The sequence below is a fragment of the Perognathus longimembris genome, chromosome 25 (assembly GCF_023159225.1).
Source record: "Perognathus longimembris pacificus isolate PPM17 chromosome 25, ASM2315922v1, whole genome shotgun sequence".
Taxonomy (NCBI): Eukaryota; Metazoa; Chordata; class Mammalia; order Rodentia; family Heteromyidae; genus Perognathus; species Perognathus longimembris.
The window spans coordinates 9,925,256-9,948,313 of record NC_063185.1 but is presented as its reverse complement, the minus strand read 5'-3'; the positions used below and the strand labels follow the sequence as shown (position 1 = coordinate 9,948,313).

The 23,058-nt window shown below is 40.0% G+C and overlaps 1 protein-coding gene and 1 pseudogene across 6 annotated transcripts in view; one reads left to right on the top strand and one right to left on the bottom strand.

The window, feature by feature from the left end:
* The first annotated feature begins 1,500 nt into the window (after positions 1–1,500).
* The window catches only part of Dtwd2 (DTW domain containing 2), a 56,618-nt gene continuing 35,060 nt past the window's right edge, over positions 1,501–23,058 (top strand). For 3 of the 6 annotated variants that reach the window (XM_048334009.1, XM_048334010.1, XM_048334005.1), the window contains exons 1-5: positions 1,501–1,787; positions 9,752–9,842; positions 13,764–13,858; positions 14,449–14,641; positions 19,875–20,003. In XM_048334009.1, coding sequence (XP_048189966.1) covers positions 1,573–1,787; positions 9,752–9,842; positions 13,764–13,858; positions 14,449–14,641; positions 19,875–20,003 — 723 coding nt within the window. In that variant the 5' untranslated portion in view covers positions 1,501–1,572. Of the gene's footprint in view, positions 1,788–9,751; positions 9,843–13,763; positions 13,859–14,448; positions 14,642–19,874; positions 20,018–23,058 lie in introns of all 6 variants that reach the window. The other 3 variants (XM_048334007.1, XM_048334006.1, XM_048334008.1) reach the window with 1 other exon arrangement.
* On the bottom strand, positions 9,175–9,708 carry LOC125342120 (annotated as a pseudogene).

Below are 23,058 nucleotides of genomic sequence, written 5' to 3'. Positions count from 1 at the left end.
GTAGTTTCAGAAAGAACATCCAGGGCTTGATGTACTACCATCTGCTGCAGCCAGAAACTTGTTATAATGCTGCTCTAACTCAGACCTCTCCATGTTGAGGCACAGCTAACACCACATCCTGTTCAGTTTTGTAGCAGTCTCTAGGTTGGCATCATAATGAAATTCAAAGTATGTATTTCCAAGGTCTGATTTCCCTCACTTACTTGTTTCCCAATCCTTTCACCATGGACTCCCACTCTTATCCTGAACTAGTGGCCATTTTCAAACTTGGATTTCAAAATGATGCTCTTCTACCTACTATAAAATTGCTGCACTTATTAACATTAATCAGGCTGCTCCATTTGTGTAAATAAGAGTTATTTTACTTCTAACTTTCCTGAACCTACAGTTAAGTACTTACTGTGTTTTACTTGGCATGGGATGGTTATCAATAGCATATTATGACAGTCTTATTTCTTCTAATTATTAACACAGCACCTTCAAAGAGGAAAAGAAGTGAGGTCTTGGTTCTGTGTAGTACCACCTTTCTGTCATATTGTTTCATGTATAGCTTAAAATATCTAGACTTTGGTTTCCTTACCTGTAAGGTTATAGAAGATTATCTCTGAGGATGGTATTAAATTTTTTCTTTTTTCCTCTTGTGCTAGTGATCAAACTCAGGGATTTGCATATGCCAGGCAAGAAATACTGTATCACCTTAAAATGCAACTCTCCAACTTTCACCTTTAAATATTTTTAATGACAAGCAATTATATTTCTTTTTGCCAGTACTGGGGTTTGACTTCAGGGCCTTGTACTTGCTAGTAGGTAGGTGCACAGCTGTTGCATCACGCTTCCAGTCCTTTATTGTGCTGGTTATTTATATTTTTTTTCTCCTTTTGTCTTCCTTTTAATTTTTTTTTTTAAACTTTGGTGCTGGTTATTTTTTGAGATGAGGTCTCCCTTCCTGCCTGGACACTGCAGGTTAGGGTTAAGTCAGGGTGCAGAAGTGCTGAGCTGGATTACACTTTAGTCCCCATTCTACTTCAAAGTTGACTTCTTCCAGTAACAGTTAAATTACATTTTTGTTCATTCAAGTAGGTATGAAATTTGCCTGTCCTCTGAATTAACTTTTTAAATTTTAATTGTGAAACCCTCAGTAGGGATATTTAATTCAAAACAAAAATATGTCACTCTCTTGTTATAAAACTCATTGATGAAAAAAAAAACCAAAACAAGCAAAAGTGCTTTCAAAGTGAACCCTGGGGCTGGTGGCTCCTGCCTGTAATGACAGCGACTCAGGGGGAGGCCGCAACGCGAGGACCACGGGTCCAGGCCAGCCCGGCCTTCCGGCAGAGGCTCCGCCCACTGCCCTTCGCTGGTGAATTGGCGTCTCATGGACTTCCTGCCCAGGCGGGCCTCGACCGGTCCGCCCCACAGTGGGCGGGGCCCCCGCGGGACTACGGAGGCTCGCCACCGTGCGTGGCGTGCGTGCGTACGCACGCAGTGCGTGCGCGGCAGGTGTGTGGCGCGGGTGTCGTTTTCCTCAGCGCTGGGCGCCCCCAGGCGGCCGTGGAGCCTCCATGCCCCGCCATGGAACCGCAGAAGGAGCCGCGGGCGCTCCGGGACTCCAGCGCGCGGCCTCCCGGGGCCTCGAGGCTCCCGGCGTGGGACGGGGAGGAGCGGCCGGAGCCCGGCGTGCAGCCGGCGGCTCCTCAGGATGCTGAGGCGGCGGGCGCGAGCGCGGCCGGCCTGTGGGAGTTGCCGGCAGAGCCCGCGGAGCGGAGGCCGGAGTGTGGCGGCTGTGGGTGAGCTCGGGCGAATGGAGGGGAGCCGGATGGGTCGGGGTCCGAAGCTGGGCGGCTGCGGCGGACGCTGGCGGGGGTTGGGCTCGAAGGGGAGGTGGGGGAGAGCGGGAGGCCGCGGCGCCCCCTGCCGGGCAGCGGGCCGGGACCCTGGAAGGCGGGGCCCCTTACGGACGTCGCTGAACTTGCTCCCTGCGCCTTGGGGCGAACTGGTGTATGAAGAGACCCTCAATCCAAAAACCAAACCCAAAAAGAGGAAGGAAAAGAAAATACTCCGTGAGCCCCGTCGTGTGCAGCGTGGTTGTGGGTCAATCGATATTATGGCCACGCGCCAGGGCCCTGTGAGGGACAGAACGTTCACGGAGTGACAGGAGAACATCCAGAGAGTGACAGGAGAACACCCATGGAGTGACAGAGGGATCCTCACGGAGGGACGACAAGACTGTCCACTGAGTGACAGAACGTCCATGGAGTGACAAGCATGCCCACGGAGTGACAGGAGAACATCCACGGAGAGACAAGACTGTTCATGGAATGACAAGAACGTCCACGGAGGGACAGAACAGCCGTGGAGCGAGAGGAGAACTTCCACAGAGTGACAGAACATCTACAGAATGACAGGAGAATGTCCGTGGAGAGGCAGAATATCCACGGAGTGACATTAGGACATCCACGAAGTGACAGAAGGTCCACGAGCGCCCCCAACTTCACTAGGCTGGGATTCCTCTGGGCTGGTGTGCTTCAGCACTGAGATTCAATTCCCACATCCTGCCCTGCCCTGCCCCGCACCGCCCCGGCTATGTAGGATAAACACCATGTCCACCAAGGGGGCTTGGCGTACCCAGCTCTCCGTTGCCCTTTGCACTGGGTTAATAAGTGGAGTTCATGTCCAGCCTCCGTTCCTTACTTTGACAAGTTACCTAGATACTCAAGAGAAAAGGTCTATCTGCTGGCTCCTGGTTTTAAAGCATCCAGATCCTGGTTGGCTATGTTGCTTTGGCCCTGCAGCACTGCAAAGTACATCACAGATGTGAGGGGAATAGAAGGGGAGCTGTGAGATAGATAAAGATTGAAAACTGGTGGATAAGGCTCTGGTTCTTTTTTTTTTTTTTGCCAGTCCTGGGCCTTGGACTCAGGGCCTGAGCACTGTCCCTGGCTTCTTCCCGCTCAAGGCTAGCACTCTGCCGCTTGAGCCACAGCACCGCTTCTGGCCGTTTTCTGTATATGTGGTGCTGGGGAATCGAACCTAGGGCCTCGTGTATCCGAGGCAGGCACTCTTGCCACTAGGCCATATCCCCAGCCCAAGGCTCTGGTTCTTTCCATAATGCTCAACAGTGAAAAAAGTTGGGACTGGGCCTGTGCAGTTAAACAATCAGTCAGAGTGCTTTCTCTTGGACATCTTGATCATTTTCAGGGGAAGAGCTCAGACTAGTTGAGTGTAAGGATTTTTTTTTTTTTTTTTCTGGAGTCCTGGGGCTTGATCTCAGGGCCTGAGCAGTCCCTGGCTTCCTTTTGCTCAAGGCTAGCACTCTAACACTTGAGCCACAGTGCCACTTACGGCTTTTTCTGTTTTATATGGTGCTGAGGAATCAAACTCAGGGCTTCATGCATGCTAGGCAAGCACTCTACTGCCACATTCCCAGCTCCTTTCTAGACATTCTTTACAGATGATGTCCAACTTACCATGTTTTTGGCTTACTTTTCAAGTTGATAGTAGTGCAAAAATGATACCCATTTGGTAGAATCTGTCTTCTACATTTTGAATTTGGATCTTTTTTTTTTTTGGCGGGGGGGGGGGGGGGGCGGGGTGTCAGCAGCTTGTGGTATGCCTGACACTGTCTGGAGCTGCAGACTCAGTTACCTGTGGTCACCCCATGTGGTATGCTCTTGGTATGCCTGGTGCCCAGTTGTGATGCAGTGTTTATTGGATACATGTGACATAAATACTTTCAGTTTACCATAGGTTTATCAGACACTTTCTCACCATTAATGGAGGAACATCTGTGTAGATAACGTGTAATAATCATTTGAGAAACATGGGGAGTTAGTGGCTAGAAAGTATTTTTATTAGAATAAAAGGGTAAGTGAATGAAAACTGTAGTAACACATTGTCGGGGTTAGAGAATAGCATTTAAAATATTTAGGGAAGCCTCAATAAGATGCTGAAAGAAATGTGTTTTAAATATAAAGCCAGGACTGTAGCTTCTATTATTGATGATTTTCTTGTATCCCCTTCCTGTGGTTGTACCTACATTATCTCTGTATCTTATCTGAGTATATTGGAAACCATGTATACTGGTATTATAACTAGGATATTGAAAGGGAATACCAAAATCGAGAGACACAGGGTAAAAAAAGATAAACAACTACAAAAGCAATACTTGCAAAACTGTTTGGTGTAAATGAACTGAACAACTCATGGTGGGGGGGGAAAGGGGGAGGAGGGAGGGGGGAATGAGGGACGAGGTAACAAACAGTACAAGAAATGTATCCAATGCCTAATGTATGAAACTGTAACCTCTCTGTACATCAGTTGGATAATAAAAATTAAAAAAATATATAAAGCCAGGACAAAAGTATGCTTGAGCTTTATCATGTAAGTTTCTATCATATGACTATTAATTATAAATACTGTATATTGCCAAGAGCTGATGGTAGTTTCAGATACTCAGGAGGTTGAGATCTGAGGATAGTTGTTCAAAGGTAGCCAGAGCAGGAAAGTACTCTTATCTCCAGTTAACCACCAGAAAATTGGAAAGGGTGCTGTGGCTCAAAGTGGAAGAGTACCAGCCTTGAGCAGAAAAGCTCAGGGACAGCGCCAGGCCCTGGTTTCAAGTCCCATGACTAACAAAAATAAAATAAAATCAAAATACTGTACATTGTTTTAAAAAGCACAGTTACTTAAAATTTTTTAAAAGATAAAGGTAGCCTCCTCATCCTTGGTATGCTATGCATTTTGTTTTGTTTTAATTGGGTAGCATACAGTTCTAGAATTATGGGGGATATTTAGATTATCAATAATATATAGTACTTTGGCTTTTTATATTTTATTTCATTCAGCTGCTGAATTTTATATTTGCTGGTGAACTTCTTTACATTTGTACTTACAGTAGTTTTTAAAATGCATTCTTAAATTTGTGTTATCAGTAACTTACAACTATTTGGCCATTTACTTGAACATTATTCATTTCTTGAACACATTAGTATAGTTGCCACCGCGTACGGAATTCTAGAATTGGGTTTGTTCAGGAAATGCAAACTCAATTTAACTTCTCAAGTACAGGTCCAGGTCCTTTATATCCTGTAAGGTTTGCCAGAAAGGAAACCTGCTACATGGTTCAGGCAGAGAAGAATTAATTGGGGGGAGAGCAAACTGCCAGCCCATACAAGATGATGGCATGGGGAGACAGAGGGAAAGGAAAAAGAGAGAAAGAGCAAGAGAGAAAAGGAAAGAGAGCGGGGACTCGTGTTGAGCTGGATTATGTAGGGAAAGGTTGGAGGTATGGCCAGGTGGATTGGATGTGACCTCAGATAAGTGGGAGGTAACTGCCTCCAGGTGTGCCAGTTACCTAGGTAACGCAGGTATTGGTGCAGACTTAAACAGGTGGGGGGCATCTGCATGGAGCCCTGGGGGGGACTTTACATATACTATATTTTTATTGAAGTACCCTTTTAGAGTTGTTGATATTGTTTCATTTTTTAACTTCTATTATAGCCAAGAAATCAGCCAACCCCCCTTCCTCCCTCCCTCACTCCTTCCCTCTTGCCCTTCGTCCCCTCTCTCACTCCCCCCCTTCTTCCCTCCTCCCTTCCTTCCTTCTCCCTTTCCTTTATTTTTTAAGGTAGTTCTGAGGCTTGAACTTGGGGCCTGAGTATTGTCCTTGACCTTTTCTGCTCAAGTCTACTACTCTTATCACTTGAACCACAGCTCTGCTTCTGGCTTTTTTGCTAGTTAATTGGAGATGAGTCTTACAAACTTTTCTGCCTGGCCTGGGTTTGAACTGAGACCTTCAGATCTCAGCCTCCTGAGTAGTTCAGATTACAGGTGTGAGCCATAGTGCCCAATATGAATATTTCCTTTTAAGCTATATTTTCCTAGCTTTTAAATTAGTGGCTAAAAGCTAACAGTTGAAACTACTGTACAAAATTCAGGCTTCTGGCTGTGAGAGTGGGAGATGTTTGGGGGTCTAGTGCCTTACTGGGTAGGGATAGTCTGAGCTGAGTACTGGCTGTGGTTTTAGACCAGGCATGGTCTGTGCACTGCGCAGTTTGCAGTCATTCTGCTTAGTTCATTTGTGGTGCAGTACTAGCCTTTCACAGGCATCAGTGTTTCCATTCTGGGTCTCTTGAACATTATTGTGGCCAGTCTGACTGATACCCAGTGTAGATCATTGGTATGTGTGATAGGGAAATGTGAGAAATGGTAGTTCACAGAATCATTGTAACTGTTGAACTGGCAGCAACACTTAACACTATCACACAAACTTTCTGTAAACTTGAAATCAACTAGATTATTGGGTATTTTTAAAAGTGAAAATTAACTATTTGTACATGCCAAAAGTATATTCTTTTTTTTTTTTTTTTCCCAGTCCTGGGCCTTGGACTCAGGGCCTGAGCACTGTCCCTGGCTTCCTTTTTGCTCAAGGCTAGCACTCTGCCACTTGAGCCACAGCGCCACTTCTGACCGTTTTCTGTATATGTGGTGCTGGGGAATCGAACCCAGGGCCTCATGTATATGAGGCAAGCTCTCTTGCCACTAGGCCATATCCCCAGCCCCCAAAAGTATATTCTTAAAAGAAAAATTTTAAGTTGTTCTTTCCTATTTATAGAGAATGTTTATTCTTTGAAGTACTTCACTCCTACATTTGCAAAGCTTAAGTAATATAAATCACCATGCAGACTAATCATGTTTAAAGTTGAACACAGATGATACATGGCAAGAGGGAAGTTTTCCTTAATCTTAATTAAGTCTCCAAAGAGCAGTGACCAGTTTTAAAAGCCGCAGTAGAACTTTCTAAATGCTTGGTTTATTTTCCCCAAGAAAAATATGAAATTGTATTATTACCCTCTGATAGAAGTTTCTTCAAAGAACATCAAGGCACATTAATTTATTTGCCCTAAATTAATAATTCACAGTTGTAGTCCTTATGGGTTTAGATAATGTATTCGTCTAAAATTTGTTATCATCTAAAGAGAGTTCACAAGTCATGAAGTGCTTTTACTTGTACATTTTCATTTAATACATAAGACAGACTGTGATTTTAAGTAGTGTTTTTTTGCAGCATGTCAAGGTCAGGTACTTGTAAGAGAAAGAGCTACTCTTAGCTTTTCTGTTTTGCTACAACACATAATAATGAGCTATATAAATGAATAATATGACTGCTTTTATTTTTACTTGGCATATGGAAGTTCTTACAGTGAAGTACAGTATTTCTTTACTTTTTTTTTTTTTTTTTTTTTTGCCAGTCCTGGGGCTTGGACTCAGGGCCTGAGCACTGTCCCTGGCTTCTTTTTGCTCAAGGCTAGCACTCTGCCACTTGAGCCACAGCGCCACTTCTGGCCATTTTCTGTATATGTGGTGCTGAGGAATCGAACCCAGGGCCTCATGTATACGAGGCAAGCACTCTTGCCACTAGGCCATATCCCCAGCCCATTTCTTTACATTTTTAAATCCATAACTTGCTTTCCTTTTCCTTTTGCCAGACTGTCTCTGCTTGTCTTGAGATGAACAGTTTTAAAGGTTGTCCTGTCTGAGGTCCAGGCTGTGTCTTTAGAAACTTTCACCTGCTTGTGTTCAGATCCTCATTCTCTTGGTGGCTCCTTAACTTGGTAGTTAGAAAGGAAGATTTGAAGGCATACAGCTAGGAATTGATTTTTTTCTCTCTACTGTTTATTTTATTTTTTGAAAGCACAGTGAAAAGATTGTGGGAAAAGAGTGCAATGAAGTAAATGAAAGAAGTGCCTTGAGATTCTTCAAGGACAAGGAAATGAGGTGTATTTTTTCTTAATCCTATGCTGTATAACATAGTAAAGAAAGACAGGCATGGTGCTACATACCTTGGGAAGCAAGGCAGGCAGAGTTTAAAGCTAGTCTGAACTACATAGTGAGACTCTGTTTCAAATAAACAAACAAATAAATAATAAACTATAAAAAAGCGAGTAAAAGCCACAAAGTTGCTGGCTCCCAGTGGCTAACACCTGTCATCCAAGGTACTCAGGAGGCTGAGATCTGAGGATTATGGTTTGAAGCCAGCTGGGGCAGGAAAGTCTGTGAGATTATTATTACCTCCAGTAAACTATGCAAAAAAGCCGGAAGGTACTTAAATGGTTAGAGTGCTCACCTTGAGCAAAAGCATCTCAGGGACAGCACCCAGGTCCAGAGTTCAAGCCCTTGGACTGGCAAAAAAAAAAAAGGCCACAAAGTTAAAAAATACCAAATGTGTAGTACACATTGTATACATGGTTTTAGGCAAACATAATCTGGTGGCCACTATTTCAGTTTTTTACACAGATGATAAACTCTTTGTCTCAATGGATGGCTGAATTTTATTAGACTACTTCTTTAGGTGGCATATTTACATTCTAACGTCCCGTTGTTCCCTTCCAATGCTGTAAGGGAACTGCCAGATTCCTCTCCCTCTCTTTCTTCTCTCTTTTTCTCCTCCTCTCTTTTTTCCCCTCCCTCTCCCTTTCTTTCCTCCCCCTCTTCCTTCCCTATCTTTTTTCTCTCTTACACTCTTTCTTTCTGTATTGGGGATTGAACACAGGCCTTGAGCATACTAAACAAATGCTCTGCTAATGCTCTATACACTCAGCCCACCAAGCTTCTTTTTGATATGAGTTCTTCGTTTTGAGACAGGCTGGCCTGGAACCTCTATCTTCCTGCCTCTATCTCTCTATTTCTGTGATTAGAGTTCTGTGCATGGCCAGCTATGAGTTCTGTACTTTATTTTAAATTAAAGTTAGAGAAGTATTGCTTTCTGGAAGAAAGGGCTATGATGAAAGGGAAATTTTTCATTAAAGGTAACTCATTTTTTGAAGTACTTTCACTTTAGTATTTATTTTACTTAGTACTTTTTCTAGTGCTGGCAGTTGACCTAGAGCCCAAAAGTGTGTACTAGGCAAATGCTCTCCTGCTGAGTTATACCTCAAACCCTGTAATCTATATGACTGGTAAAGAACTTAAGTCTTTTTTAAAATAAACAATATAAAAATAAGCTCCCAGCATTTATTGTCACCTGACAATCACACAGAGGTTATCAGACAACATCCCAACAATGGAGCTCACCAAACATTACTAGTAGATGTGGTCTTAGATTCCCAGCAAGGAACACCACCCCCCAAAAAATTGTATAGGATTTTTAGTAACTTATCACTTCACTGATCATTTCTAGTTGGAGATACTTTGTAAAAGAGTAGTATTATCTCCTTTAGCATGATCCAACATTTTATTTTAGAATGAATTTCTTCTGCATCATCTAACACAGGTTTATGTATTCATCAAAACCAATGATACAGCCTTCAATATGCATATTCACTTGCTCATAGAGACCCACCCCCACCAAGATCTACTTTGTAAATATATGAAGATAAGATTGATGGGCTGTACCATCACCTGCACCTTTTGGCCCTGGCTACAGTACACCACAATGGAATCTTACAAAGGCCATACTAGGAGTCAACTTCCCAAATTTTTATATCTAAAGTGTGATTGATTAAATTTCTTCTTGGTGTTTCATTTGGAAAAGAATTCACTTTTGTCAAACTTAGTTAAAGAAGTTGAATTATGTATGTTTAAGTGTCGGGCTATTGTTTTAGGGATTGGAGGTGTGGCTCAGTTGGTAGAACACTAGCTAGTAGGTGAAAGTATCAGGTACCAAGTTTGAGTGTTGGTCTTGGACAAAAAAGGATATTGTTTTGCCATTGTATTTTACAATTTTCAGGTTGTCTTCTTTTTCTCTCTTTAGCCGGCCGCTTAAGGTGTGTTTATGTCCATTTCTCCCAGCACATCCTCTCAGCATCTCCACTCATCTGTACATAATTCAGCATCCAGCAGAGGTGAGTTAGATGTTACAAGTGATTTTATCCTCACATAGAGAGTAACTACACAGAAGGAAGCACACAGGTAAGCACGTTCACCCCCGCAGCTTGTTAGCATTTCTTACAAGCATAGAATAGTAAGTACTTATTCCCTGTGGAAAGATGTTTTATATATTAAATGATAGTCAGAGTCAGATGTTCTTAAAGATGTAAAGTTTCACAAGAATTGAGTTATGAGTAATGTAGAAGTTTAGAGCTCCAACAATTTTATATGACACAAAGATGCAGTTTTATGGATAAACACCTAAGAATATCATTACTTTGGAAATTTTGGTCATAGCCTATGTTGCTTGATGGATTTTCTTGCTGAAGAAGTAGTTATGTCTACATTTGATGTTTTAGTTTCAAAAAGTGAGAAAGTAAATTTCTGCTCTTTACATGAATAGAACAAATATGTATATTTTATTATATATGTAAAAATTTAAAGTAATTCTTTGCTATTCTAGTTGGAATTGTACATATCCCAATGTCTATGTGTTGTTTTTGTTTTCCAGTCCTGGGGCTTGAACTCAGGGCCTGAGCACTGTCCCTGGCTTCTTTTTGCTCAAGGCTGGCACCCTACCACTAAGCCACATTCCCAGCCCTGTCTATGTGTTTTTATAAGTTTTCATTAACTGTAGTAATGAGCAGAGGATGGAAGTCTTCAGAAATTATAAATTATAGTTAATACAAAGCTAAAATCAACATATAATATAAAATGGACTTAGTGGTTAAAACTCTTTTAGCATTTAGGAACTTAAGAAATCTTATACTTAAATTGTGTGTGTGTACACACACACACACACACACGATTTTAAAAATTCATTACATAGTATTTTGTTGGTCATGGAGCTTGAACTCAGGCCTGGGTGCTGTCCCTGAGCTTTTTTGCTCAAGACTAACACTATACTACTTTGAGCCACAGCTCTACTTCCAGTTTTCTGGTGGTTAATTGGAGTCTTATGGTCTTTCCTGACCGGGCTGGCTTTGAACTGTGATCCTCAGATCTCAAGCCTTGTGAGTAGCAATTATTGCAAGTGTGAGCCACCAGCATTGGATATATATGTATTTAAGTTCATAGCCTGAACTATTTGCAGATCTATGAGAAATTAACCTTTTTCTTTCTTCAGACCATGAAATATTCTTTGTTTTATTCCAGAATATTAAATATTCTATTTGTTGGAAACCTGTTTTCCAGACTTAACAACATGTTTTTGTCAGGAGTCTGGCAGTTTGGTTGCTAGAATTTTTTTACTCAGTTTAAACTTACAACATGGTATGTTCAATTTTTTGTAAGATGATAGCTTGCTGGCTACAGCAGGGCTTTTTTTTTTTTCTTTTTTTTCATGCTGGTCCTGGGGCTTGAACTCAGGACCTAGATATTATCCCTGAGCTTTTTTGCCCAAGGCTTGCACTCTACCACTTGAGCCTCAGCTCCACTTCCTGCTTTTCTGCCTGGGTTGGCTTTGAACCACAATCCTGAGGACTCAGCCTCCAGAGTAGGATTACACACATGCTGTGCTTTCTCCGCAGTTTTATTGGTGAATACTGTTTTTATTTTATGGTATACATTGTATTCTGCCTTCTTGTTGTGTGGTCCCAGACATAAGATGGCTGGCTAAAGTGGTATTTTCATTGATTTGTGGTTATTTTCAGGATGTGTTCTTCTTTTAAAAAAAAAATCCATGGTGAATCCAGTTTAATCATCCAAATAGTGTATGTTGCAGTGTTTTATATACACAAGTACATGCAATGTACAGTGTTCCTTGTGTATATGGAGTACATTTCTAACTTTCCCTTTATTATCAAAAGACTTTCTGGTTCACACTGGCTCAGTAATTCTAGTCTGCTTGGGCATAATCTGTGCACACTGTTCCACAGAGGATGTGGTGGTTTCATGACCTCCCATAAAGGGGGGGTGTGAGGTTATGTGCATAGGCTGTGAGAGGGAGCTTTGGGGGAAGAAGCTGTGGCAGGGAAGCTGATGTGGGGTCATTGGTAGAGTACTTCAAAGAGTAGGGTCAGAAATAATACATGAAAAGCTTTACATGTTGAAATGTTTGGTCTTTGTGAAAGTTCATATTTATTTGTAGTGATTTGAACAGTGTTCATTGCTTTAGTTGAAAAAGTATGAAACACGAGGAAAAGCAGTGGTATGAGAATGCCAGACCCTTACTTTTTCTGAGCTGCAGTAACTACAGCAAAATGTAGCAGTTAAGAGTGAGGATCCTCACTGCCTGGGTCTAAATCCTTAACAGCCCTTAACAGTAACCCTGGGAAAGTTAATGAACCCCTCTGGATTTCAGTCTTCTCAGTAAAATGAACACAGTAAGAGATCTATTTCTTTGCTGTCTAGTTGCAAAAACTGTAGGAACCTATTCATTAAGTCACACCTCACTTAGAATCATGTGCATAAATGTTAGGTATCATGATGATGGTAATTTATAGTTTGTAGGAAAGTCTACAATTGGTAAATCAAGAAATTGTAAGCTGGTTGCTGGTGGCTCACGCCTGTAAATACTAGCTACTCAGGAGTTTTAGATCTGAGGATGTGGTTCAAAGCCAGCCCCAGCAGGAACATCAGTGAGACTCTTATCTCCAAGTAACCATCAGAAAATCAGAGCTTAGGGACAGGATCCAGGCCCTGAGTTCAAGCCCCATGACAGATTGACAGACAGACAGACACAGGCAAAGTGTTGGAAAGTGAGCCTCTGTCTAAATCTCACAGTCATGGTAAGAAGTGTGAAAGTGGAAAGTGTTCTGAGCACACATGGGTATAATACCTGGCTCTGCGTACAAAACATGAACTTGTGGTAAAAGAAAAATAGTTCCCATTGTGAGAGCCAGGATGTTGAAAAACATTGCTTGTAATCAAGTTAATAGAATTTTCAGAAGTAGTCACTCTGCTCCAGAGTTATTTGTTTCTCCTTTTGTACTCTGTATTCTTTGGGGAGCCATAAGTCCAGCTGCACCCATTGAGAAGAGAGAGTAAGCCTTACTTCTGGAGTGAGGGTGCTTATGTTCATTGCTTAGAACTGTTCTGAATGGAAGATGCCCTCCTTCTCCCCTACTTATTTATGCTTTTTTTTTTTTTTTTTTGTCGGTCCTGGTGCTTGAACTCTGAGCCTCTCAGCTCAAAACTAGCACTCTATCACTTGAGCCACAGTGCCACTTACGTTTTCTGGTGGTTAATTGGAGGTAAGAGTCTCATGGACTTTCTTGCCCAGCCTGGCTTCGAACTGCAGTCCTCAGATCTCAACCTCCTAAGTAGCTAGGATTACAGGTGTGAGCTACTGTCGCCTGGCTATGTAATCATTTATATTACTTGGAATTCTTTTATATTTCAGGTTATAATCTGATACGGTGTTACTTATTTGCTACTCTAATTGTATCATTTGGTCATTGGGAACTCTTAAAATTGTTTCTCTCTTTGACATGCCCATTATTTTGCTTTTTTTTCCTTTTAAACAATTTCTTGCTTTTGGGGCATAAAGATCTAGGCAATTACCTTTAATCTGATGTAGTACAAAATGTAATTGCTTTTGAAATAAAAAGCTTGTCAGAATCTGATTCAGTGTAGTCAGACACAAATTTATGTTTTTATAATCCTAGCCAACTACTTTTATATATCAGTAAACTGTAAACATACAATAAAAAGTCTCTCTTGTGTTATGTTTAACATTAATAAATCAGAGAAGCCTTACCCATTATTTTACTGTGGTCTGTGTGAAACTTGTGAAAGGTGTACAGAAAGTTCTACATCAAATGCTCACCATAAAAGTCTTTTATTTTTCACTACTAAGATAGAGCTCAGGACCTTGTATTTGCCACACTAGCACTCTACACTACATGCCAAACCTTATCATAAAAGTTCACATCCTACTGAATTTTTCTTGAAAGGAAAGCAAAGTGCTGCGCACAGTCCCTCTGCTGGTGGCCTGTCTTCCCCAGGACAAGTGCACAGTGAAGGTTGGCCGTCGCTTCAGTGGAGAAAGGTAACTGAACACTAGGCAGCTTGGAGTGGCACTTGAAAATGTTCTCGGGTGGGTTAATCTTGTGTCAGTGGCAGCTAGACAGGAGGCCTTGGAGGAGAATAGTGATGAGGATGACAGGTGAGAGTGACAGAATCATGTTGGGTCAGCAGAGAGTGAGTGAAAGCTGAGACTTACTTGTTCATACAGGGGACTGGTTAGTATATCAGATTAGACAGCTGACTTAACAGAGGGGAAATTTTTTTTTGTGGGGGGGGAAAGGAGGGCAATCCTTGGGCTTGAACTCTGGGCCTGGCCACTGTCCCTGAGCTCCTTTTGCTCAAGGCTAGCACTGTACCACTTGAGCCATAATACCACTTCCAAGTTTTTCTGTGATTAATTAGAGGTAAGAGTCTCCTGGACTTTCCTGGCCTGGCTGGCTTAGGACCACAATCCTCATATCTTAGCCTCCTGAGCAGCTAGGATAACAGAAGTGAGCCACTGGTGCATAGCAAGGTTGGTGGAGGGGGACCTTTAGTAGGGATTTAGTAAGTATAATGAAACTTATTTTCTCTTCGACCTAATAAAGATGTATTTACAAAAAAATTTTTTAGAGATGTTGAGCTTTCAACTGTTTGCCGGAAGTCTGGCACATTAATATTATATCCAGGGGCTGAAGCTACAGATTTGGAAGAATTTCTGTTAAGTTCCCCTGTTTATCCTTCCACAATCATCATCATCGATGGTACGTGGAGCCAGGCCAAGGACATCTTCTATAAAAATTCCTTGTTCCGACTTCCCAAACAGGTAAACTTATATGTGTGCATAGATATGTTGTTGTGTGTACTTGAGTGAGGATGTATGTACATGTGTTTTCTATTTATAAATATTTACCTATCTATATATATGTATACTTACAGTCTCTCAGAGAAGTCTCAGGGCTATTTCTATGTGTACTAATGCTTTTTTTTTTTTCCCAGTCCTGGGCCTTGGACTCAGGGCCTGAGCACTGTCCCTGGCTTCCTTTTTGCTCAAGGCTAGCACTCTGCCACTTGAGCCACAGCGCCACTTCTGGCCGTTTTCTGTATATGTGGTGCTGGGGAATCGAACCCAGGGCCTCATGTATACGAGGCAAGCTCTCTTGCCACTAGGCCATATCCCCAGCCCTGTACTAATGCTTTTTATGAAGTTTTTTTTTTAAACAAGTTTTGGGCTTGAACTCAAGGCCTGAGCACTGTCCCTGGCTTCTTTATGCTCAAGGCTAGCACTCTACCACTTGAGCCACAGCGCCACTTCTGGCCTTTTCTATATATATGGTGCTGAGGAATTGAACCCAGGGCTTTATGTATACGAGGCAAGCACTCTACCACTAGGCCATATTCCCAGCCTGAAGTTGTTTTATATTTAGATACTTAGCTACTAAATTACCTAATTCTCAGTTAGAATGAGTAAACTTCCTGTAAGGTGTGTTTTTGGTATTAACTGTGGTTTATCCTCAAGTTTATTGATGTAATCAGTTATAGTCTATGTCCTAGTATCAAACCGTTCTTGTTTCTGGAAAATAGTCTCTTGACTACCAAAATGTTTTGATACATAGCTGAAGCTTATATATTATTTAATGTAACTGAATTATAATACATGTATTTTTTGTACTTTCATTATCAAGTTTAGATGCTAAGATAATCCTAAATTCACAAGCTAAATTAGAGACATTTAAATATTTTTCTGTGGCCTAGAATAATGTAAATAATTGCTCCTTAAAATTAGATGGAACTCATGGGTCAAACTGTCTGGTCCTGGTCACCTTAAAGATGGCATTTTAATCCTTCCAAACTTTTATATAGAACATATGCCTCAAGCTTTCTAATTGCATTTGGCCCATTTTTAATAGCTTTTATTTTTTTTTAAGAATTATCGTTTTTCCAAGTTAGCATGTTTTCTGGTATATACTAACATACATTCTAACATAATTATTTTATTTTTTTCTGCATGTTTTTTCTTATTTCTAAATCATGTACACACACACACATACACACACACACACACACACTTTTTCCGTGAAGATTCAAAAAATTTTTTGCTGGGATTACAGATATATGGCACAATGCCTGGTTGAATTTCTTTATTTCATGAACTCTGAAAAGTAAAATCTTATAGATTTTCTTCATCTTCATCCCTCCCTCTCTCTTTCCTCTCCCTCCTTCCCCTTCTTCCCTTGTACCAGTAGACCACAAGTGTTTGCCAGGGAAGCACCCTACCCCTTGAGCTGTGTCGGGTCGTTTTGCTATTTTACTTTATTTTTGACAAGATCTTGCCAACTCTGCCTAGACTGGTCTTGACTAGCATCCTCCTGTGTCTGCTTGCTAAGTATCTGGTATTATGCCATGCCTACTTGGTTAAGTCTTATTTCTGAATGTGGTTTGTTATGTGTTTCTTACCTTACCCTTAATACATACAAACACACCACTTTTTAAAAAAAATTGACTTGTCTTAGGTTTTACACTTAATTCAGTCTATAATAGTATAAATATCATGCTTTAAATTCATGACAGAAAGATGGCAGAAAAGATACAAAAACCAGAATTTAATCCAGAGCATTGCTTTCTTTATAGATTAAAAAAAAGAATTGTATTTTTTTTCCTAATAACAAGTAACCATATATAAACCTAATACTAAGCACAATTGAGGAATAAAAGTATAGTAATGCAAACCCACTAACTTGGCTCCCTTTTAGTCTGGAATTCTAATAACCCAGATCATTTGACAGTGAATCTTCCCTCAGAGGAGTCTTTCTTGTGAGACTCTGGACTTTTGCTAGGAATAAATCCAAGGTGGATATGGAAATGTTTGTAGACGCCCCTGGCTCTCTTCACAAATACATTTTCATGGAGTATTTGCATAGCTTTTCTGCTTTTAATAAATCCACTAGAGCTTAGTTTTTTCCTTGGTGAGCAGAGCACCGTAGAGAGCACTCATGGCCTAAGTTATTGTCATGTGTACACAGAGAGCTGTTAGAGTGGCTTGTTACATGTCTGATCTATTGCCAAACTCATCATTTGCTTTTTAAAAATTTTATCCAAAATTTAAAAAAAAATGTATCCTCAGCATTAGGGGTTGGTTTACTTTCATTTCAGAGGAAGCTTTTTTTTTTCCTCCCACGAGTTAATAGTGTAAAAGATTCTGGACTAGCATGCTCATTGAGCAGTGGGTTCTACTTAATGCTTATTAGTGACTTCTCTACTTCCCAATAAATGTGTTTTTTTTTTTTCCATCAGAGAGAGAACCATATTACATTACAGAACTTCAAGGGACCTTTGGGGCATAGTCAGAACAGCTTAATGTGAAACCAAGGTCAGAGTCCTTTGTATCAGTGATTTGATTTTTGACCTTGGCATATCAGTGGTGGTTTTGTTGACAAAATATGTTCATACCTCCTTTCTGGCCCTTGTGCCCCTGCCTCATACACCACAAAGCTGCTTTCTGAGCCTATAGATCCTGTTTACATAGACAAATTGATTTAATTTGAGTAAGTTGGCTTCTTTTTGGTGTGTGAGTCTAGGTGATAGAAGAGTGTGAGGTAGGGATTTTGATATAGCAAGAAGTCCACACTGATCTCCATGTGACGCCCTCCTGTGTGTAGAGGAGTATGGGGTAGGGACTGGGCTGGACAGTATGTGAGAGGTCCCATTTTTTAGTACTGTCACACTGGGGATTAAATTTCCAGCATATGAATTCTGTAAAACACATCAAACTAGATGAAACCATAAAGGATGCAGAACTGCCATAAAGAAGGGAAGGAAAAGGCAGGGGAAAATTCAGTTTTGTGGTGTATACAATGAATTCTTGACTGCATACTTCCCCTTTTCCCCTTTCATTGGTGTACCCCTGTACCCTTGGCCCAACCCCTTTCTGGCAAGTACCCATTTCTTGGTACTTACTTTTTGGGGCTTTAACTTAGGCTTTCTTAAGAATTATACTACTTGAACTCTTCATATTATGCTTCAGTTAATTCATTTGTAACCACTTGCATACCACCCAGTGTGGTTAGGTATAGCTTTAGGCACATTGGTGAAGAGGTAGGTCAGGAGGAGTATATGAGAATGGTGGAAAAAGTGACATTGATCAAGACACATTGTACTCATGAACTGCTTTGTTGCATGGCAACTCCTTTGTATACCTACTTAAAGATAATAAAAGTTAAAAAAAAAGTCGATATGTGTACTACATTAAGAAAGTAAGGGAAGGAGTAAACTAGAGAGAATGTTGAAAGGGATAACACTGATCAAGATGCATCATATTTATAAACTTACTTTGTTGAATGGTAATTCCTTTGTACAACTACTTAGTAATAATTTTTAAAAAATGATAGAGTTATACCACAAATGCTTAGTCAAATTTGCATTAAGGGTTTGTATTCCCAAACCAAATACATTCTTTAGTAATGCCAACTTAGTAACAGCCACAGCAGCCTCCCTTTCCTTTTCCTTTCACCAAGGGAGAAAAAGGATATGGTTGTAGAGAAGAACTCTTTAAACATAGAGCACAGAGCAGAACTGTATTTCTCATCAAGGTGAGGAACTGCATTGAGATACACGGGAGGGAGATAGAGGGGAAAGGTGCCACCACTGAGAGTTCTTGATTGGTAAAACAGAAAGACGCAACATTACTTTGGGGATATTAGAAAATAAGAAAGGGTATCATTTTAATAGCTTACTGCCAGGGTTGCTACTGCTTCCAGTACACATGCTGTCATATTTTATGAGTAAATATTGAAATTACTATTTGCTTACATATCTTTAAATGTGATTCTGATTAGTCTGTGGGATATGACTTGCTCAAAATAAGATTGCTTGGATTTTATTGAATTCAAACAGGACTCAGAAGGCTAAACTGTTGCAAATATGTTTAGTGTACTACTTTTTTCCATTTTGAGTCTGGTCCTGGAGCTTGAACTGAGGACCTGGTTACTGTCCCTGAACTCTTTTGCTCAAGGCTAGTAGTGCTCTACCACTTGAGCCATAGCTTCATTTCTGGTGATTCATTTTTTGTGATTAATTAGACATAAGAATTTGACAGGATTTCCTGCCTGAGTTGGCTTTGAACCATAACCCTCAGATCTCAGCCCCCTGAGTAGCTAGGATTAATTTAGGGTTAACTTGATACTTTTTATCTAAGATATATACTTTTATGTGTATTTATACCATTATCACACAGAAATATGCCTGTCAGTTAATATTAAGAACTTATGGAATGATTAATTATAAATATTTAAGATTGTAAAATTATTCTCTAAAATAATTATACCATTTTAATTTCTAGTGTGTTTTATTTCTTCTTTGTCCTCAAAGTGTCTGCTGTTAGCTACTCAAGTGGTGTGAAATGTTAGCCTGTTTGGTTTTAATGTTTTGGTTTTAATTTGCAGTAGATGATGTAAGCATCCCCTGCCTGCCCCCATAGTGTTGTGAGTGAGCCCAGGGCTTTGAGCATGCTAGAAAACACTGAGTACAACACTGTATTGATGAGGTACAGCCCATCTGAGCCTTTCTCCTGTACCTCATTGCCCTTCATGTGTCTTCATTCGTTAAGTATATATATTCATGCTTTCCTTCACTGGAAGGAAATTAGTTACCAGTCTTCTCATTTTGGAAATACAGGACTGAATATATTCTGGATGTATTTTCTTTCTTATATTTGTAACTATATTTGTAATTATATTTGTAACTAGTCATTCTAGTATTTAACAGTTATAACAACAGAAAGATAAAAGATGTTGGTACACTTAATATTTATAAGCTACTGGTAATTTTAGAAGGAACGTGATTTCTGTTTAAAACACAGTTTTAGTGGTGTATATCTTTAGCCCAGCACTCAAGAGAGAGGCAGGTAGGTCGCACTTTGAGGCATTCTTAGATACATAGCATAACTTTGTCTAAAAAAAACCCCTCAAGATAAACTAAGCCAAAACAAAAACAAGCCCCCAAAAGCTAAATAAAACACAGGCCTTAAAAATTATTTATTTATGATTGTTTGTTTGTTTCAGGTGCAGTTAAAAACTAACATTTCCAGTCAGTATGTAATTCGGATGCAACCCACTAATAGATGCCTTTCTACCCTGGAATGTGCTGCTGTTGCTCTTTCCATCTTAGAGAAAAACATTCACATACAGGAGGTATGTGATGCAAGGTAGTAGGGTTTTCTGTTTTTTGTTGTTGCTGTTTTGTTTTTAATACCAGTACTGGGCTTGAACTCAGGGCTAGGATGCTTTCTCTTTTTTCATTTAAGGATAGTGCTCTACCACTTGACATACCTTTAATTCCAGCTTTTTTTTTTTTTTGCTGTTTAATTGGAAGTAGGCGTCTTGCACATTGTTCTGTGTAGGCTAGCTTTGAACCCTGATCCCCATATCTTAGCCTCCTGAGTAACTAGGATTATAGGCGTGAGTCATCAGCACCTTACTGAAGTTGTAGTTTGGTTAAATTTTATTTAGAAAATTTATACTTGCTTAACTTGAAAAATTTGTTATCAAGTGGTAGACATTTATGGTTGTCTCATTTCCTCCTTAGTATTTTTCTGGTTTAGTTCCGAGTTGCAGGTGCATTATTTCAATATTCACATTGCTGAGCAAACATCATGTATAATATGTAATATGCTCCATTGCACAACATAACATGAAATTTTCTTCTTTGACTTTTTTTCTTGAAGTATGTATTCCCTTAAGTGAAACCTTTTATTTGCAATTAAAATGTTCCATGACAATATTAGTTTTTTCATTGGTGCCTTTATTTGAGGAGATAAGAGTAATATCCTATTTATCAAAATTAAACTTGCTTTGAGTCTAAAATAGATTCTTGTTTAATAGAAAAGCCTACAGAATATGAAAAGATTATGCACTTCAGTTACCACCCATTCTATTAGTTTCCATGAACATCTGATGATAGCATACATAATTAATATTCATTAGCAAAAACACTGCTTCAGTTACCTTACTAATAATCTCAGTCTTTTGGAATATGTAACAGGCATTTTTTTATAGCAATGGAAAAAACTAACCTTAAATTGTTAAGCTTTTTTAATAATTGGTAAAGTTTGGTAACTCTAATCTGAGAAGAAAGAGGAAAACAAGCATAACTAAATGGAGATATATGACTCCTCTCTCCCAGCAGCCTGCCTTCCCTATTATATACTGTTATTATGAAGACTGTGCCTTAACCCTGAAGGAAGTCTCAGCGGGTAAAAACACAGTTCTGAGTACTTGGATTAATTCCCAAGATGTTAATCCTAAAGAGAACTAAAAAGTTTTCAAAAACTAGGAGTGCAGAAGCCAGCATTTGAACTACTGTCTTTTCTTTCTGGCCCTAAGTGTGGAGAATGTCAGAGCTGGAGACCTTTCTTGATTTGAAACAGCTTGGCTTCTTTTGGGTGTGTAAATGTGTGAGTAGACTTTGTTTTGGGTTGAGATAATTTTGCCTCTTCCCTTCTCTCCTTTGAAAATTAAATAGTGATCTCAGATTCCTCTCTCCCTTACCCTTCCTACCCATTCCACACACAGGCTGTCATCAGAACAAGGAGCAATCTGAGACTCTTCTTTCCCTTACCCTTCCCATCTACTCCCATATGTAGGTTGTCAGTATAGTACTTTATATCTTCATCATCTTTTCCTTACATTTTTGGACACAAAACCAAATACATTCATGTATAGCTTAACAGATGAAGCTGGTGCTTTTGCCAAAGTTGCTTCCTGCACAGTCTATATTTTCCATTCTCTTGATATAATAAATTCTTGGATCACACAGAACCAGACCAGGGAATTATGAAAAATTAAAAATTCAGTCAATTTGAGGGCAAAATATACTCTTTATCTGTCTGTAGATTTAAAACTTGTTTTCTTTTGTCCCCAAAGATTTATGACTCCTGTTCCCACAATTGGGATTTGCTCTCTACTGCGATCCTATGTGTAAGCTTCAGTGTTGCTAGGGCTGGTGGTTATAGTGGTAGTTGGAGTGTAGTGGGATTAGGGTTAGGGAGGTAGGGCTGTTGGTTACAGTGGTAGTTGGTGGAGTGTAGTGGGATTAGGGCTAGGGAAGGTAGGGCTGGTGGTTATAGTGGTAGTTGGTCAGAGTGTAGTAGGCTGAGGACTAGGGATATTAGGGCTGGTGGTTATAGTGATAGTTGGTAGAGGGTTGTAGGGTGAAGGCTAGTGATGGTATGGCTGATGGTTATGGTGGCAATTGGAGTGTAGTAGGCTGAGTCCTGGATGAGGGCTTTGCTTTTAATGCTGCTCCCCCTTCTACTTTGATAGTCACAACATTATCTTATGTATTAATATGCTATCACAGCATAACATGTCTATTAATCAAGAGGGTATATGCCCTGTTATGCAAATATCTATGATGAATTGTTTTCAAAATTGAGAAGGAAATTCTCCAAAAACTGCTTTCACATTTTATGTTTAAGACAACTTTCTTAGTACTAGTTTAAGGACTTTCTATCAACATACTTGACTTTCATCAGTTCACAACTTTCATTACTTGATATAATGCAAAGCATCCCCTGATGATGTGACACTAAAAGCTGGCATTTATTCCTGCCAGATTTGTATGTTCTTTGTGGTAAGATATATTAAAAACAAAAAAAGGAATCCTTATCATGACAGTTTAGACTTAACAGAAAGTCTTATGTCCCAGTGTAATATCTAAGAGTTAGCAAAGAATGGTGATAGGACCTGATGTCACCTAATCATTTGTTGTTGCTAACTGTGGATCACTGGACATAAAATCCCCAAGTAACATTGAGGGCCTAGATCTGCCATTCTGCTGACTTTGGCCAGTAGGAATCACAGTGGATACATTTGGAAAAGCAATGTCTGACAGTTGTACCTGAGGTTGGGGAGGTGTGCTAGAAAGGTGGTTGGGGAAGTAAAAGTAGATATAAACAATGAAACATCTCAAGTTGTTTATTATTGAGGTGACAAAACTGGTTCCCCAGTTAATAGAAAAATCTGCTTTCTTAGTAGGTGAACCCTCAGTTCAACCTGTTAAAATCTAGTTATAATAAAAACTTGAGCATGTTTCTCTGGGTAATGCAATTGGTTTAACAATAGTTTTTTTTGCTTCCTTCCTAGAGAAGGAAGCTATGGTGTACATTCTAACTAGAAACCTTATATAAAACCTTAAAATGATGGAGAAGAGCAACAAATTTTTTATGGCTACAGTCCATAGATATAG